The sequence below is a fragment of the Platichthys flesus genome, chromosome 9 (assembly GCF_949316205.1).
Source record: "Platichthys flesus chromosome 9, fPlaFle2.1, whole genome shotgun sequence".
NCBI classification, from domain to species: Eukaryota; Metazoa; Chordata; class Actinopteri; order Pleuronectiformes; family Pleuronectidae; genus Platichthys; species Platichthys flesus.
In genome coordinates this window covers 23,299,912-23,318,969 of record NC_084953.1, presented here as the reverse complement: position 1 = coordinate 23,318,969, position 19,058 = coordinate 23,299,912, and the positions used below count along the sequence as shown (strand labels likewise).

General features: G+C 40.1%; 1 protein-coding gene across 1 annotated transcript in view; it reads left to right on the top strand.

Moving 5' to 3' along the window:
• The first annotated feature begins 231 nt into the window (after window positions 1-231).
• The window catches only part of LOC133960850 (EVI5-like protein), a 38,417-nt gene continuing 19,590 nt past the window's right edge, over window positions 232-19,058 (top strand). The window contains exons 1-11 of the mRNA XM_062395691.1: window positions 232-433; window positions 6,496-6,728; window positions 12,992-13,181; window positions 15,892-16,116; window positions 16,308-16,382; window positions 16,505-16,630; window positions 16,719-16,862; window positions 17,576-17,665; window positions 17,960-18,057; window positions 18,664-18,724; window positions 18,812-18,865. Coding sequence (XP_062251675.1) covers window positions 6,577-6,728; window positions 12,992-13,181; window positions 15,892-16,116; window positions 16,308-16,382; window positions 16,505-16,630; window positions 16,719-16,862; window positions 17,576-17,665; window positions 17,960-18,057; window positions 18,664-18,724; window positions 18,812-18,865 — 1,215 coding nt within the window. The 5' untranslated portion in view covers window positions 232-433; window positions 6,496-6,576. The remainder of the gene's footprint in view (window positions 434-6,495; window positions 6,729-12,991; window positions 13,182-15,891; window positions 16,117-16,307; window positions 16,383-16,504; window positions 16,631-16,718; window positions 16,863-17,575; window positions 17,666-17,959; window positions 18,058-18,663; window positions 18,725-18,811; window positions 18,866-19,058) is intronic.

Below are 19,058 nucleotides of genomic sequence, written 5' to 3'. Positions count from 1 at the left end.
AACGATCTTTTTAATTCTACATAGTGATCCATTAAGGCCAATATAACATAATATAATACGCTCTGGGGGACTGGAGAGGTGTGGTGGTGGATGTAGGCGCGCAACATGAACACTTGGTGACAGTGCTGCTCCAGGTTGGAGCGGGTTGCGCATGCGCAGAGCGATGTAAACAGTCGGGAGGCCGCTGTGTCTCCAGACATCTGTGTACACGTATTACGGCTGCATAGGGCTGGACCGGGGCTCAATGGGAACAGGCTAACTTAACCCTGGCTAGCGTTCAGACTGGGATCCTAGCTAGGCTATCCGGGCTAACACGGCTAAAGTACTCGGCTGAAGTGTTTGAAACCCGACAGTCTCGTGATAACAGCGGGACTGTACTTTGGTGCATGGGAAGCGGCGACGTTCTCCGCGGCTGGAAACAAACTCTTCCAAGGTAAAGTATGTTCTTGGTTGTTGTTTCGTCCCGGGCTCTGACTAATTACTGGTACGAACACTTAACTCATGAAACGACTCCTGTTCATCACTATAGTCTAAATGCACGGTGTGACATCACGTCTAGCTACAGGAGGTGGGCATTATTTCACTCCTTCACAAGTTTAACCTCCACGTTAGCTTAGCTCGTAGCTTGCCCATGGTGGCAGTTGTGTTACATTGTTGGTGTTTTACTCTTTAAGTGAGGACACCGGCTAATGCCTGGAACAAAACACCAGATATAAAAATGGTTAAACATGTCTCCTGCTCGCTAATGTCATCTAAGCACATGAATTAAACCAAAGTGTGGGCTCGTCGGGCTCGTTGACTTTATGTCTTTCTCGAAGAAATCCTCTGCAGACTTTTGAAGTTGATGGTGGATCTCCATTTCAGCTCGCAACACCAGCTAGCCATACAAGGAAGAGGTAGTTGTGCTCCTCCTGTCCATCGCCTGCAAACCAAAATGTTAGTGCTGGTGTGTAGCCCAAGCAAACGATTTGAAGTGCTCAGCTGTATCTCTCAACTTTAACTGAAGTGACCTTCAGTGTTTATCAGCAGCACTGTGAACACATACAGTGGGAGGTAAACCCTCTAATGTTGTGCCTCAGAGACAGAAAGGACTCCAGTGGTGAATGCATGTGACCATTGGGCTGATGTTGCTGTGGAAGTATGTTGTTAATGATCATGTCCTGTACTTCACCTCATCTGGAGACAGTAAACTGGGAAAATGAGATGCAGACTATTAAAAAGCATAGGCAGGAATACAAGTACCTAACACTAACCATATCTGAGTAATACTCTGTTAACTATATTTCATTAGTCTTTTACAAGCAATGGGATCTTTCACAAAATCACACTGAAAGAAGAGTAATCTATATGAATTGAATGACTTTAGTATTGTCATGAATACAGATGTATGTGTCCAGCCCAGAACAAGCTACAAGACACCGTTATTTAGAAAAAGTAAAAACAAGAAACTAAATACCACACCAGCAACGTCCGTAACGACACTAATCAAATACACTAATTTTAGTTTTTTTTCCCAAAGATGTAAAAACAAAGAGTCAACTTATAAGCATTACAATTAAACAGTAAACATTGAACAGCTTGTAGAGTGGGGTCCAAAACAGTGAGACCACTTTCTCACTGTGTGGGCGACTAGAGATGGCCATGTCAGAGGAAACACTTGTCTGTACTTGTTGAAGTTATGTCATAGAGGTTCACAAGCATTGACTAAAGGCATTACAGTATAGTGATATCAGTACCCATATGTTGGCTCTATATGAGTAAAATGAATAGTAAAAATGACTTTGCTTTTCTTTCTCAGAAAGAACTCCTAGAGAATCAACAGAAATTCAAGTGTTTCTATAATTAATTGATTATGTGGATGCAAGTCCATTCAATTTACTACATGACTACAAATCGACCTTCTCTGGGCCAAAAGTATCAGTATTTACAGTTCGTATGTGGCTGCATAGTGAAGAATAGCCTTCAGCCAAACCTTTAAAAATGCTGATTGTACAATGGGAAACTGAGCTTCCCTCTGTGTATGAAGTGAAAGGCCCCCTCTACCTCACTGCGAGTGTGTTATTGTGAGTCAGGGGCAGGGCTGTGTTTTAATACCCTCATACAGCTCATGGCCAGTGTGTTTCCCTCAAGAGGGCATACTCTCTCCTGATGGGCCAGACAAGTTTGTTCTGATTCACTGACTATAAACAGCACATAAATGATGAGTAAAGGCCAGATATGTTTGTCTTCATTTTCACCTTGGATGACATCTTTAAAAGTATTTTTTAGATGGAAACTAGTTTTATATCTGTCACAGCTCAAGAGTTTGTGACAATCTTCTTTTACTGCCACGGTTTACAGCATTCTGAGTGTTTTGCATTTTGAATTATGGGAAAAGAAATGCGTCTTTGTTCTGTCTTTGGTCCTTTTCAATTCAGCGCAGACGCTTTTCGCTTGCTGTGGATTTCATTAGCAATGCGTACTGCTTCTTGGGGCCCCCTCTGAGTTCTTCAGCATACAAAAGCAGAAACAATCTCTGTAGGACTTATAGGAAAGTCCTGCTTCAGTCTGCCCTGAGGCCAACTGGACGGTGGCATTTTTTTGAAGAATTGCTGTCCCTTGTTGCTTGTCCCTGCGTCGATCAATGTTCTCATATTTTGCAACCTGAACTTGGTTCCCATGTCTGTTTTTAGTTGATTTAGAAATATAAAGAGGCACATTAGTATTTAAAATTTAACATTCAAAATAAGATAATCGACTAATTCGATTAATAAAAATTAGGTTTCTCATCACAAATGGGGCGGGAACAAGGCCTGAATTTTTTCTTTTTCTCGCTCTGTCTAGTTAGTTCTGCATGGTGTCCCACACTGGGAGCCTTTCTTTGATGAAACCTCATGCCCTTACATTCTCCTCTTTGCTTTCAAAAGCAAAGAGTACAGAAACAAAGCTAGACTGGCTCACTGGTGCAAAAAGAGTTTGGGACGGTGAAAAGTAGAAGTCTTGTAATATTAATTGGACAGTGGAACTTTTTTATCAACCATTTTTTGTAATTATTCACATATTAGTTAATAATATCCTATTTAAATGTCATAATCTTGGTGCACATTTTAGTAATCAATTGGATTAATGCATTTGTGAGGACAATGTTATCTTTACTTCCTCTGCGCTTTAGATGAATTAGTCAGTGTGTGCACAGCCTGTTATTTGTGTTAATGACAGACAGTGTAGGTAAACGTCTCCTGCGTGTTCAGATTTACTTTGTGGCTTTGTGAGTGGTATTTTGAAAAAATATATATAGTGAAAATCAAATCGTATTATTCAGAAAGCATGTAGAGTCTGAAAATTTGTAGAGAAAATGCAACTTTGTATTTGTTTGAATATACAGTTATCTATGCTTAACAACTCGTACTGCTTTTCCCCATAACCCAACTTTCCCCGCCTTTTCGTCTTCTGAATTGTTGTTCTATTCTACAAGAAATCCACTGATTTGAAGAGAATCGTTGTAATTTGATGGATTTATTTAAGTTCATTTAATTTTTTATATAAATATCCCATTTTACTTCTTTGGCTTTCGTTGCTCCTAGTATGTTTTTTCTGAAAGGTGAACTTTACCTTGTGTTGTGGCATCATCCATCCAACCTATTGCAGTCACTCTCTTGGGTCTATAGTTTGTGAATCTGCTAGTTTTGTGCTTATAATGTGGATGAAGGGCAGTAAATAAGGCCCACCACCTTGACAGGACCAGGGTGTTGTTATGAGAACACGAAAAGTTAAGTGTACCAACTTCCTGTTTCGCTCCATTTCACAGGCAATCCCCACAATCATAACATGGGTATTGTAAGATAATATATTGCTTTTATGATGCATAAATGAGAACATATTTGTGTGTTGTATGTTTCTCTACAGTACATTTTATGTCTGAATGTCCTATTCCAAACTTATAATAGAATAGATTAATAATATACTCTGTTTTAGTGAAGTTTGTAATGTTATGAATTCATAGACAAATCTTTATTGTCTAAGAAATTCATGGTCAACCAAACCATGAATTTTTGGCTTGTGGAGGGTTGCAAACCTGCATGGTTTTCTTGCAAAGTTGAGAGGTCGAACCTAAAATTCACACACACACACGCACGCACATCATAAAACTGCAAGTACCGGTCTCTGATGTTTGATATTTATAGACTTTACCCAGCATTTGTCTACCACACATTAACGTCACATTACTTCATAGTGATACTTATGTTTCTAGTAACTCTACAGTCACTAAGCATGTCTATGAGCACACAGCAGGGTAAAAGAAGCCTGGCTAGCACATTTTCAGTCTGTCATACATTCCATCTCCTTTCTGTTCTTTTCTGCTTCTTTCCGTTTTTGTCTTCAGCCCTCTGTAGCCATCTTGCTGCATGGTGTGAACCAAATGCGATAGTATTAAAAAGATTCGCCCCTCAGGTGAATTTCGTTCTGCTGGGTTCAAAACTTCACCTTCTGTTGCACGGAACGCTGATTTTAGGCTGGAGACTTAAAGATAGAAAAAAAAGGCAGATCCTTTGTGGAGCACTTTGAACCCTCCTGACAGTATGGTCATCATATGATCACAGGGCAGTGTGACTAGAAACCGGTTTGAAGATTCAGAACAGTAGTTTACATTCAGGAACGTGCTGATGTTTAAAGCTGCTAGATTTTTTTGACATGCATGATTCGTATGTAGTATGTTGGCATCGCACAGCCAATGAGTTTTGACTTTTTAGAAAAGCAGGTAGGGGCACAGAAGATTTTCTGACAGATGTGCAATATGGGGGTAGTTTCTACTTGTTTAGAAAGAAAATAAACATCAATATTATGCAACAGGTATTTAATCATTGTGCATTGGCAACTACAGACCTCAAGGTATGCTACTCTGTTTTCATGCGGTTTTCAGCAGTACTCTGTGAAATATAAAACCGTGAACCTTGGACGTGTCAGTTTACAGTAGGAAGTTAATGTAACTTTGTACCAGAATGCACTGAGGCTCATTCTGGAGTCGTAGCCTGTTGTATACAAGGAGCTCTTTCTCAATAGAACAACAAAATTACAAGCGTTATGACAAATAACACTGTTTAACACAAAATAATTTAACTTTAAATTAATTGAAATGTCAGAATAACAGTCATTCAGTTCTAACTCAGCCTTTACTGGAAAATGATTGTTTTAAGTACTGATCACAGTTTCAAATTGACAAATTTGTTTGCCAGTGCTGAGTTAGAAGAGTAAGCAGCTGTATCGATCAGGCTGATACAAACTGCTAGATCTGTTTAGATAATGATGATAATGTAGGTTGCTGGTATATACTGATGTTCAGTAGCTGCTAGATAAAAAATGGTAAAGCTGTTGCTCAAAGTTCTAAAAGGCATTTGTTTCTTTGATAAATATTTGTTTATTTAAACTATGCAAGCGTCACATCATTGGCAGGGGAAGAAGTAGATGATGTCAAATAATGACACTTTTGGGCCGTACCAGCACAGATCTTAATAAAATTTGATCACATTAGAATATTCCTGTGAAACCAAACTTCTATGAGTCCCAGATCACAGACATAGGTTCAGTGTATAAGATTTAGACGAAAGGGATCTATTGACAGAAATTTGATTTAAATTATGGCTAGTGATGTTTTCATGAGTGTGTTTCATCTAGATTATACAAATAGTTTTTTATTTATCCTAGAATGGGCCCTTTATATTGAAATACTTTATATTTACATCAGGGGGGTCCTCTCTATGGAGGCCGCCATGTTTGCTGTAGTAGCCAAAACTGGGCAAACTCAACACCCTGTCAGTTTTTATGAAAAATGAAGGTTACCACAGTTCCTCTTTCATGTTTGTAAGGAAAGGGTGAGGTGAAAGGTATTCAGCTGCCACATGCAACTTCACCACCTTGTCTCTAAATTCTAGCATCACAGAGAGACACGCTGGACTGAGGCGGTCATTGTGGAAATTTGGTCACTTGAGAATACCTGTGAAACTAAACTTTTATGAGTCTCAATTAAGGGAGATATGAGCAAATGAAGTTAGGATTTACTCAAAGTTGCATCAAATGTGTTGTGGTTGCATATGTTATAAACTGGAGGCTGGGTGAGCTGAAAACAATATGACCAGCCATGTATGAAGGATTATCTGATAAGATAAACATTGAGTTGAAAAAAAAGTTAACAATTTTTGTGTGAGCTATACATTAAGGAGATATATCCAGTAAAATGTACAGCCCTCACAAAAAGTTCAAACTTGGTCAACTCATGTCTCCCTTAATTTGGATCTGGGACACATACAATTTCGGTTTAATAGGTTTCTCATTGGAACAAATCAGCACTAAATATTATTAGGTTCTGGGACATTGTGGTGTGATATATATTTTATAATTCATAAAAGTTTTCCGTTTGAAGCGGCTAGGGAATATTTATTTTAGCCAACTACCAAAAATGAAAAGTCTCATTACGGGGATGTTGTTACTGAGTTAGTAGGTATTCTTTATCCTCTGCAGGTGGCGACAGACAAGGTTGCTGGTAAGCTGAGTTCTACTCTCTCATGGGTGAAGAACTCGGTGTCCCACACGGTCAGTCAGATGGCTAGCCAGGTGGCCACACCCACGTCCCTGCCGACCACTGCTACGTCCTCCTCTACGTCTCTGTCCTCGCCTGCCCTGTCACCGTTGTCGCCAGCACTACTCAGTCCCGATGAGGAGGAACTGCTCGCCAAGCTGGAGGAGCAAAACAGGTAAGCAGCCTGTGTCCTAAGCTGCTCCTGGCTGTCAACTTAACAGTGTTGGTGGTAAAAAAAAGGGTGGAAGAGGACAGAGGACCGGTCTGTGTAGTGTAGTCCCTCTCAGATAGCCTGTTATCAACAATGCACACATTGTCACCATTCTGACTATCTGCACACATTATTACAACAGTTAAAACCTTATTTAAAATATATGGAGTTGTCATAAACTAGTCTTTGAAAACCAACTTGACTGATGGAGCGGGACATGGATGTTTGACCCTTTTCAAATTGGTCCTTAGTCTTCCAGAGGGAGAAGGTCAGACTGTTCATGAGGTGAGATGGATACTCACCCTCATGCTTATAAATGTGAAACAATTTAGGATAGACCCCACCCTTGTGATTTGCAGCTCTTGTAAGCAGCAGACAGATGATGCGTGCCGGTCATTAGCTTCCTTCATACTCTAAAGGAGTTAAACTTCCCAGAACAGTTAAAGCTTTTTTTAACTGTATAAATATAATGAATATTTATTTTGTCCTTGCCTTCTTTGTTCTGCAAAGCTGCACTACTGACTACAGCTGCACTACTGACTACACACAAACAGACAATATGTAACAATAAAAGTGTAAATTCTTGTTGATGTTTTTAAAAATGTAAATGATGGTTTGATTATTTGCGTAAGGCCCTAGCCCTTTGTTGGACTGACTCATCCCACGGCCTAACCGTAATGGGCACTCTCTATTAAATAATGGCCCACCCAGAGTACTACATTTGAATTTTTGGAGCAGATTCCTCATCGAAATTAATCAGATACTATGTTAACTTGGGTCTGTTGTAGTTTGACTGGGCTGTCCCTTCACGTCTTGACTGGGCTGTCCCTTCACGTCACATCAGATTGAAGTACTGTTAGAGGATGACGCAGCTCCACTCTCTTGCCAACTTTGCGAATTCTTCCTCTGTTGTGACTCTCACCCATGGCTAGTGCTCAGTGTTTCCAGCATCAGCATGCAATTCAGAGTTCAGGATTGTGTCAGTCAAAGCCAGAAGAGAAGACAGCAAAGCTTTGTTGAATACAGAGGTTGGTGATTAACTGGTACGCCCACAGCAGCCAGTGCGGTATGCCAACTGACACCTGGTAAAGGTTTTTTCCCCCATCAGAAGTGAGGAGATGAAAATGAACATGGAAAACCTTCAACTTACTGAGGTCTAAGCAGATTTTCATGCGCGCAACAGATGGGGTCATAGTTGCCCTTTGACCGCTGTCTCCACCTCAACACATAGAGCCACAGCTGGGCCCTGGACATGAACTCTAGAGAATGTCTATACAATTTGGTCTGGACCTTTTCCAAATTTTTCCTTTTCCACATGAACATCTCAGCAGGAGATTCTCCACTCAGGCCTGTTCAAAACAACACTTAAAGCTCTGTAGCGTTCAGGTGAGAGGTGGTGCAGCAGGCAGGAGGCAGGACAAAACTAATTCCACTACAGAGATCATGTGTTTTTGTTTACAGAACATCAACACCTATGTTGACCTTATCACTAAAAGCTCTTTTTAGATGGTTGTCAGTATCTACGTGTGTGGGGTCCCTCTTTCACCCTGAGATATGTGTATTATTTTTTTTTTTTAGTGGTCTATTGCATGTTTGAAAAGTCACATGCCCATTCTTTCGCGGTAAATCCTACGGAGGATGTCCTGCTGTTGCTCACATCTGTGGGCTCAATTGGACATTATCCCAATTATTTTACTATAAGGTACAATTTTTGTCCCTGCAACCTAGCACCATGCTCATCGCCACCAAACACACAAATATTCTAATTTGGACCTTAATGTGTTTTCAGGTCAACAGTAGGGGGGACTTTGGCTTTTTCTAGGACACTGTTTACTGACTGCGCTTGTGTGTTTGGTGAGGCCTTTGTACCCTACAGATCAGATAAAGGGGAAAGCATTCAGTATCATTACACAGGTTAGGAAGTCCCACACTGACCGCTTCAATCTGAAAATCAGACGAGCAACTACTCAGGAATTCCTTGAACCAGAGACATGCAGAGTACATCATGAGTTTATCTTGGTAAGCTTCATTGTATTTCATGTTTCTGTGATACAGCAAATGCAAGTCATGATGTTAAAACAGACACACTCTTGGAAGAGAAATGTGCTTCTAATTGTTTGGCTTCTTTGTTGTAGCGCAAGATTTCATCAAGATTGACTTTTAATCGCTGCCATTATTCCTTCACCTAAGCAAATTTCTTCTGTTTTTTGGTATTTTGTTATTTTCCTCAAGCTTTAGACTTGTGTTTGACTACTGGTAAATTATTAGCTGAGCATGAGTATGCCCAGGTTAATTTGTAGAACAGGCTGTTACTGTAGTTAGTGTAAACTTATACAAGGACAAATAAAATTACAATTTCTGCTAAAATATACCTCAAAGTTTATATTCCTTTTTATTCATGTTTTTCTTCATGTCAGAGTTGAATACAAGTGCAGAAGCTTTCTGCAGGCTACTCTCTCTGGCCTTCCATTTTACTCCCTCCCACACGACCCAAATTTGGCTGTAACCCTAGTCATTCTTGGAGCATACTCTGTGATGTCACGGGCTGCAGTGGAGAGGCCCCGACCTTTTTCCGAGATCAGGTGTCTGAGCCTTTGTGTGTATCTATCATGAGCTCCTCTCTACAGCACCGGCTGGGAGTTGCTGCTTGGTTTGTCTGTACACTGATCCCTGTCCAGGTCATTCTGTCTGCATCCCTGTGACAAACTGGCAAGAATGTGAGACTGAACTACTGAAAAACACATCGCTCACGCTTTTCATCCACTTCAGATGCTGAAGATTGATAACGATACTGAATTAACATGGACATAACGAGTCAGGAAATATTTTCTCCTCCGCTGGAAAAGCTTTTTTTCAGCCACTTTAAGCTGCTGTCAGTAGAATATAATTAAGTGCCAACTCTCCATTAGAAGAGTTTGCATTCCCTTTGTACAGTCTTTCAATCCAAGTACAAGAGTATCATTTTATCAGTCAGTTTCACCCTGTTTGTTATTGTGTGTATTTGTAGATTAAAGGTGGATTTCTAGGCCTTACATCAAGTTCCCTGTTTATAATAAGCCTGCAGATGGTCACTAGAGCCGTTTCAGACATGTCCCGAGGGCAAAATCCAGGGAGAATTGGCTACGGAGTTTGCCTTTCACAAAGGCACAATCCTGCTGGAGGTTCTCTGTCCAGATGCGTTCATAACACCAACAAATCCTACACATTATTCGGGTGATGGGTGGAGTAGCAGTAAACACAGAGATCCCATCATCAGCTCTTATCATCACAAACTCTCTTGATATCTTGGTGGTGTCTTCTACGTGTGCATCTCACTTGGAGGTGCTGTTAATCACGTGATCTTCGAAGTCAACATGTCACTTCCTGCCTCTGTTTGCTGCACCCGGCTACTTCACCTCTCGCCCAAATATTACAGAGGATTTGTTACTGTTGTGAATATGTCCCTGCAGAGCACCTCCCACTGTGGGAAATTCTCCAGATTTTACCCTGAGGACACATTTCTAACCAACATAACTGAATGTAGTAGAAAAACGGATCCGTCAATGATCTGAATGTCTTTCATTTATCACTTAGAGCAGCAGGCCTCCATCTAATCAGCCAAATATATATATAGATATACAGAGCGTGAATGCGTGGCACATGGATCTTCATTATCTCGATAATCTGAGCTTGCACATCGTTTAAACAACAATTACGATATTATCGTAGACGATGTATTTCGCACACCCCTAGTGACCCTGCCGAGTTTCTTAGTGGGAGAAGTTACATTTTTGTTCTGAACAAGAGCAGTGACTTTTGATTCCTAAGATGTCATTGCAATCCGAAGACATTGGTGGAGAGTCAGTCAAGAAGCAACCAGAGCTTTTTTTATTGAAATTATGTGTATGTTGACTCAAACATACTGAGCACTGTGATTGCTACTTTCTTAACGTTAGTGAAGTGGTGCACGTTGACATCAGTCCCAAACTTTGCAGCCCCACTAGTGCAAAGCTCCTGTGCCATGGTAACAGATGATTGCATGTCAACAAGTTTGACTATGAATTTCCACTGCATTGCCTCGGAAAATGCAATGCAGGCTACACGAAATGTTGCAATCACGGTCTTTACTTTAGTAGGAATTTCGGAATTTAGGCTCTCTGTTTTTCTCTGCATTTCTTGCGAGACCACGGCATGGGCCACTTGGAGGTTACTTCTGGTTTGCATGTGGCCTGCGGGCTGCCATTTGAATAGGCCTGTTATACAGTTCCAGACCAGCAGTGATGGTGTTTTGGTTTATTAAGTGTGAATTCTACACTTGACTCTTCTGGAAAGAGGAATTAATTGCTTGTGTCAGTTGTAGCTCGCACATTGTCTGGCAATGATTCAAGATGTGGCAGATTTCAAGGACTCATATTAACACTCCTATACTCTGCTTGTACATCTGTGCGTCTGGTGAAGTAAAGCTTGTTCCTGCTTAAATTTAGCTTAACTTTCTCACTGAGGTTGAGATATGGAGATGAGGGGAAGACATATCGTAAATCCCAACTTTTTTTAACAAGGAATTCCTTAATTATTGTAATTTGTGATGATAACAAAATGGCTTTACCAATTATCATTTGCTAAATTTTGTGTACACTAGCCTCTGCTTCCAAATGGGAACAAGTTAATCTGTATCAGTCTGATCCCCACATGCTCTGTATGAATCTGTGTGTCAATCTGTGTGTTTATGGGTGTGTGTGTGCGTGCATGCATGTGTGCGGTTAGCTGAAAGCTGGTGTCCTGCAAAGGAGAGAGGGGAGGTATTGACAAATATTAGCAAAAAAGTAATATTTAGACTCAATTAAGCCGCTACAGGGAGTTTTTAACTGATTATGAAACGCTCTTATTTTTATATTGCCACCTCTTTATGACCTAAATCAGCTAATGAGACAATGAGGGAGAAAATTTGCATTTTTCTATAATTTAAAGTCAATGTCTGTGGTCGGGAAGTCAGAGCAACGGTTTATGAGGGTCAGGTGGCAAGCCTATGTTTAGGCTGAGGGAGAGGAGCCAGAAGGGGGGAAGCAAGTTGTGCTACGGGCTAAGCTGAATGCTAAAGGGTAATGGCTAACCCATACAGACCCGTGCTCCTGAGTCTGTTCCTCACCAACTCCATGTGTCTTACAAACAAAATGGACGAGATCAAAATGAGAATTACAATATCTTACCTCATCGCTATGCAGGAGCAAACAGCTGTGTGTTATGATGTGGTTTGATCTTCCAGCCAACTATACACTCCTATACATTCAGTGACTTGGTGAGAAGTTCCATTTGCCCACAAGATAAGGGACAAGTATCGATTAATTGTACCTCCTATAAATCGATTTAATAATCAATGTTCATGTTAGTTCTAATAATGTTAGAGATGGTGGTCTGACAAAAGGAATATAAACTGATGCAGTGCTTGTTTCATATTATATCATTACAGTAAAAAATAATCCAAAGAGAGCTCAGGTGTGGCAGTGTTTTCATGCTGTCTTTTTTCTCTACTTCCAAACTAAATGCACATGCTGCCTGGAATAGTGCTGGGCGATATGGCCTAAAACCAATATATTGATATTTGTTGGCTATATAGCGATATTTTTTAAATCTACTCTTAATCGCAGTACAAATGCTTAATTCATAAAATTACCCAGGAAGGCTAAGAAAAGCTATTTTCTTTGGAAATAAGCGGCAAGGAGAATTTGAGCTCGCCTTCTTTCCCGCTGGATACAAATAGTGTTTCTTGAGAAACTACAAAATACCTTTTTAAAAAGAGAACAAGTCGTATACAGTTGAAAAGAACACAATATAGACCGTTTCGGCAAACATTTTAAATCTCCTGATACTTATAATATTATGACTTTATTCCTGTAAATTTACTACATTATACTCATAAGTGTATAACTTTTTTCTTACAATATATCAACTTGATTCTTTTAAAATTGAAAATGTGTCTTTTAATATCTCCTTGAATTTGCTATTTTTTGCTCCTAATATTGGGACTTGATTCTCGAAATCTCTGTCTCATCCCCCCCCCCCCCCCCCCCTTTTAGGTAGACCTTATACTCTGTTGAAGGATCTGAATTGTTTTATCTGAGAGTGTTATCAATTAGGTTTAGCTAAATGATTTATATCAATTGCTTCTCGTTAATGGACCTCAGTAGAAATGTTGTTGTGTCTGAACACGTTTTGAAAAGTTAACATTCAACCTCTTTCCCTCACCACAGGTTGTTGGAGACAGACAGCAAGTCGCTGCGCTCAATGAACGGCTCCAGGCGGAACAGTGGGTCCTCCCTGGTGTCCAGCTCCTCCGCTTCCTCTAACCTCTCCCACCTGGAGGAGGACTCGTGGATTCTGTGGGGAAGAATTGTCAACGAGTGGGAGGATGTGCGCAAGAAGAAGGAGAAGCAGCTGAAGGTGAGGCCAGTGCAAATGACTACCTGTGGAGAGGCAGCTGAGCCTGGTCCAGACCTGCTTAAGAGGTTACTGTGAAACGGCTGCATTAGGAGCTTACTGTGACACATTTGACCTGACTGCTCAAGAGGACGTTAAAGCACTGGAGCTATTGTTTCATAATCTCAATTTAGACCCTAATATTTGTCTGCCCTTTTCACAAGTGCCTATTTGACAAGAAACCGTTATTCAAGGTCACTAAGAGACAAAGGAGCTCCCATGATAGTGTTTCTGGAATGAAAGGGCTTTAAACATTAAAATCAAGGCTATACCATCTTTCCTGTGATACACACGTGACCAGCGGGCATTTGTATCAAGCTCTGGTATGAATGTTACAATTGCATTATCTGTTTGAATGTGTACTTGGTGAACGTTTGTTGTTGTCCTTTCACTTGTTATTTCAGTTCCAGACAGTCAAAGCTAATTTTAGGTTCATTGTTTCTACAGTTACTTTCTGAAGTCTTATGATAACCCTGTGGCCAGTCACTGTCAGTTGTAGTCTGATTTAAAGTGCACATGCACAATGGAATTTTGAGTAAACACAGTGATCAGAAAAACAGAAAAACCCTTTCAACACTGTGTTGGATCATGTGATAAGAGCCAAAAGTCACACTAGTGACTTAGCAGGGAACCTTCACGATCCTCAACTGCTTGGTGTAAAAGTTTGAAGTTTAGATGTCCTTAATCCGTGTATCATTCGTTCTTTTCATATTCAATTAGAAAACCAAAATCAGTTACTTAAAAAACAAGTCATTATTTCGTTATTCATTTAACCACACAAAAACTTTCTCAGATCGAAATAGGAAGCCAGTTTTCATCAATTTCAGTCGTCCTCCAAACTGGACACATAACATTGGTCTCTATGTGCAGCCGGCTGTGAGACAAGTGCACAGGGACCATCTGCAAAGTGCAACAACGAAAAGAGATGTTACAAAAATATTCAATAACTTCATTGTTATACTGTGTATTCTCACCAAAATTACATTACACATCTAGGGTCCAGATACACAGCAGTAGATTGAAGTTATTGAATAATTTTCATCTATAAAAAAAGTATTGTAGTATAACCAACTGGAGACCCTTAATGTGAGACCTGATTTATATACACAGTATAGAGTGAAGTTATTGAATAATGATCACAATAAAAATGTTCATGTAGTTGCCATTGCATGAGCCTGTTGATAAAGTTAATATGCAAATAGGATGGGAGGACCCATTTCTTCCGCATTGGCAGGGTAATTTTATATCTTGTCACTGCGTGTGTAAATGGGGAAGTATGAGCATGCATGGGTGTTGGCTGTCATAAAAATGAACAGAAGTAGTAATGACCAGATGGGTGCAACCAGCCTGCAATATGAATCATAACTGCAGAGGCCTCCACACATTCTGGGTTTTCTTCCCTTTGGTTTACAGAGTGACCCTTTTTCTGTAGCATGAAGGAAGGAATCTCAAGTTTTCTTTGCTTGTCAGCAAAATCCCTGATGTGTTCAATGTTGTCAGTAGCTGATATTTCATCAAAGCCTACTACTGCTCAAGAGAAATAAGCTTAGTTTAGTGTTAATCTGGTTAAATGTTGCACTTATCAGATACATTAATATCTTTAAATCTACCTGTGTTAGAGCCTGTCAAGTGTTGGTCGGAATAAAAAAACAAGGCTGATTAAAGTTGTGGCTCCGAACACAGCTTTTGTTCACAAATAATCAAGATATGAGACAGGGGTTTGTTCCAGTACAAAGCTTGGTTTGTCTTGTCTGATCTGTGAGTGGGTAGAGGGATTCCTTGCTGAAAGCCTGTGTGGGTGGACCTCTGCTCCAGAGGCACCCTGGTCTTGCCAGATGCTCACATACACACAGCCGTGCACACTACCATTGCAGCAGGAAGACCAGTGTTCCCTGTCAGCAACGGAAATTGCCTAATCAAATTGTGTTGGCAGTAATACATGGAAACACATCACTGTAGGTAAGTGCCTCACCAGCATAATAGTGTCTGGGGGTGGAAATTATATAATTATAAGATGGTCTGTTTTCCTCCACCTTACCCTGTTGTCCACATTTTCCATTCACAGTTTCTGTTGTCTACATGTACACAAATGCCCATTCAAAATCCTCCTATCTTTTACCGTGGTTTGGATAGTTTGCAGTTTGAAACATTTTTTGGATAGTTCAGACATGTTGACCAATTACAGGAAGTTGCATTAGCATTACACAATAGAAGAAGAAGAAGAAGAAGAAGAAGTTCAAACAGGATTGCTTGTGGTCATTGCCTCTGATGATATGATATTAATATGGTGTTGGAACAATTACTTTTATTTTTTTAGTAGTAAAAACCATGAGTTGCAATTAAATTAGGAAAGTGAACCAGTCCACTTATTTTCTCCATTAAAATTAAAAAAATGCTTTTTTTTATCCACTTTATGGCAACGTTTTTAAATCCAGTAGCTGAATTGACTGATGTCAGACACATGCCTGTAGTGTCTACAAACCAATCAGTATCAGTTAAAGGTCGACAGAGCCCAAGTAGGTGATGATGACAGGATGTATATGTCATACAAAAGTCATTAATCTGCTCCCTAACTTGCAATGTGAAACTAAAACTAACTGGATCAAATTTAAGTGATTGGTTAATAAATAAATAATGCTAAATTCATATCAAAAGTGTGTTTCTTTTCCAAAAGGATCTTGTCAGAAAAGGGATTCCTCACCACTTTCGGGCAATAGTGTGGCAGCTGCTGTGCAACGCCCAAAGTATGCCCATCAAAGATCAGTACTCTGAACTCCTGAAAATGACATCGCCCTGCGAGAAGCTGATTCGCAGAGACATCGCTCGCACTTATCCTGAACATGATTTCTTCAAGGAGAAGGACAGCTCGGGTCAGGAAGTGCTCTTCAATGTCATGAAGGTAAGCCTTGATTTGTCTCTGAGGAGCCTGACGTTTTGCAGATAAACTGTTAATACAGACTACACAAAGAGGTATTTGGTGTGAATAGCACTTTCAGGGTTCAATCTGTAAGTGGGGTTAGTCTACTGTAGACCCTTGTGCTCCTGTAACCATCACTGAGACTCATCCAAAGCTCCTTCCTGTCAATTTAGGCATATTCTCTGGTGGACCGGGAGGTCGGATATTGTCAAGGTAGTGCATTCATTGTCGGACTGCTACTCATGCAGGTAATTATCCATCTTCACCACATGCACAAAAACTCTCTGACTCACCAGCTCCCAACAAATATGCTTCTGACTGAACAACAAGACAGATTTTTTGGTTTGATGTCATGCTGTTATTTTCCTAGATGCCAGAGGAAGAGGCTTTCTGTGTGTTTGTGAAGTTGATGCAAGACTACAGATTGCGAGAGCTCTTTAAGCCCACCATGGCGGAGCTGGGACTCTGCATGTACCAGTTTGAGTGCATGATCCAGGTAGGCACCTCGGACTCTTAGTCAGACATGTAGTCATGTGCAGGAGTAATGACATGAATCTGTATGATTTTGTTTTTCTCCCCTGCAGGAGCAACTCCCAGAGCTGCATATGCATTTCCAGGCTCAAAGCTTTCACACCTCCATGTATGCGTCTTCTTGGTTCCTCACCATCTTCCTCACATCCTTCCCTCTGCCTGTTGCCACAAGAATCTTTGATATCTTCATGTGTGAGGTCAGTTAAAAGGAAACATAGCTTACAGTGCCATAAAGTTGCTTACAAAGTACCCCCCATCCATGTTGAGTGAATGATCATTCTAAGAAATATGTATACAATGGAAAGAAAAGCATATCTGGTAAGATAACAGAGGAAAGTGTTTACAGAAAGGTGGACACTATACTAATGGAAGCAATTTGGGAACAAGGTACTGATAACTTAGGAACTAGTTAATAGTTATATAATATGGGCCTTCTTTGATGTGAATTGGACTGGATATGTATGTCTCTGAAGTGAGCTGATGTTATTGTTATTTATGTAGTTTTTGTTCAGGGTTGTCAAATTTTTGGATTAGTTTTTTATAAACATGTTTTATGTCAAATGTTTTTAATCTATAAGATCATATAAATATTGTTACCCTTGTAAAGGAATCTGTAAATCTAAGATAGATAATATTAAATATGGTATGGAGTAGGACAATATCCTGTGCGTACTTAAACTGAGGTTGACTGTCTTGTTATCCAGTGGCGCCACCAGGTGAACAAAAGAGAAACAACAGTTCATACTATATAGTTACAGAGAGTTGTTTCATCATGGCCTTGACACCCCTTTTCATTTACATTTTTCATTTTCAGTCTGTTTTTATAATCCATTTTCACAGCAAGTCAGCCACAAATAAGGGCTTTCTAAAAGGGACTCCTTAGTGACTGGTGGTTTCTCTCTCTCCTCAGGGTCTGGAGATAGTTTTCCGTGTGGGACTGGCCATCCTTCAGATGAACCAGACCGAACTCATCCAACTCGACATGGAGGGAATGTTACAGGTAAATATCACTGTAATCTCTATTTGACACGTTAGTCAAGCAGCTCAGGTTTCTGGTGCAAAGTGTACAGCAGCCTCCTGGGAGGAACCTCCACCACACCCAGTTAATTGATACACATCCCCTCCCAACATGTACCTGTGCACACGCTGCAATTTGAAAGAGTGCTTTGAGGTCAGAGAAACATCTGACTAAGACACCACTGTGCTGAAATGATTGGACGTGGTTGGTTTATGGGTGTGTGGGTGTGTGTGTGTGTGCAACTCACCCAGCCTCTGTTTTCTTACTGTGCGACAGCACTTTCAGAGAATTATCCCAAACCAGCTTGACAGCGGCCCAGATAAGGTCATCCAGGCTGCTTATCAAGTCAAGTACAATGCCAAGAAGATGAAAAAGTAAGCTCAACTATCATATCCACATAACATATCACTGCTTTTGCTTTGTGTATTTATTTTTTGCTCATAATCATTGAATTGATTGCCAAAGTGTGGGGGTTAATTTCACTCAGTTTCCATCTCTTAAGTTAAAATAAGGAAGTAAGATGACATAACCTATAAACATTATATTTGTTACAACATAGTAAGATGCAGTGCAATTTCTAGGGAAAGAGAAAGCAGTTGAAAGAGCCGTTTTGTGAGTATAAGGAGAAAGATGACAATTAAAGCTGCATTAAAAGATAGTTAAAAGATGTAGAAATAAAATATGATACAAATATGAGAATATGTGCAATCTGTCACCAAGGAAGTTGAAGCTTTAAGTAAATACTACTGGAAACGTTGTTCTTCTTCAAATTAAGATTTTAGCAAGCTTCTCCAAGTTACTCATCATTGGAAATATATAAATAAATTTAATATTTACTTGAAATGTGTATATATTTGCTCTCTCTCTCTCTCTCTCTCTCTCTCTCTCTCTCTCTCTCTCTCTCTCTCTCTCTCTCTATAATAAGAATAAGACCTTTTTATTAAGCTTTGATGTGGCACCTCAACAAATCTCTGTTTCAGGTTAGAGAAAGAATACACTACAATCAAATCTAAAGAAATGGAGGAGCAGGTGGAGATAAAGGTGATGACATATAGTTGAATACGTTGAACTATGATTAAGAAATGTCAGCCAAGCTCTTTTCTGACTTTGCAATTCCTTGTTGTACAGAGGCTGCGGACAGAGAACAGGCTCCTGAAGCAGAGGATAGACACACTTGAGAAAGTGAGTGTTTGTTCCAGATAATCGTCAACAAACCAAACCCAACACTGCTCCATGCTCATCAACATTACATTAACCCATACAGCTGTTTACGCACAAACATCATGCATCTCCTCCTAATGACGCAGTCTTGTCTTTCACTAATTGGCTGCTCAAGTTGAAAGTTGTCCGTGATCAACCATTATTGACTGGAATG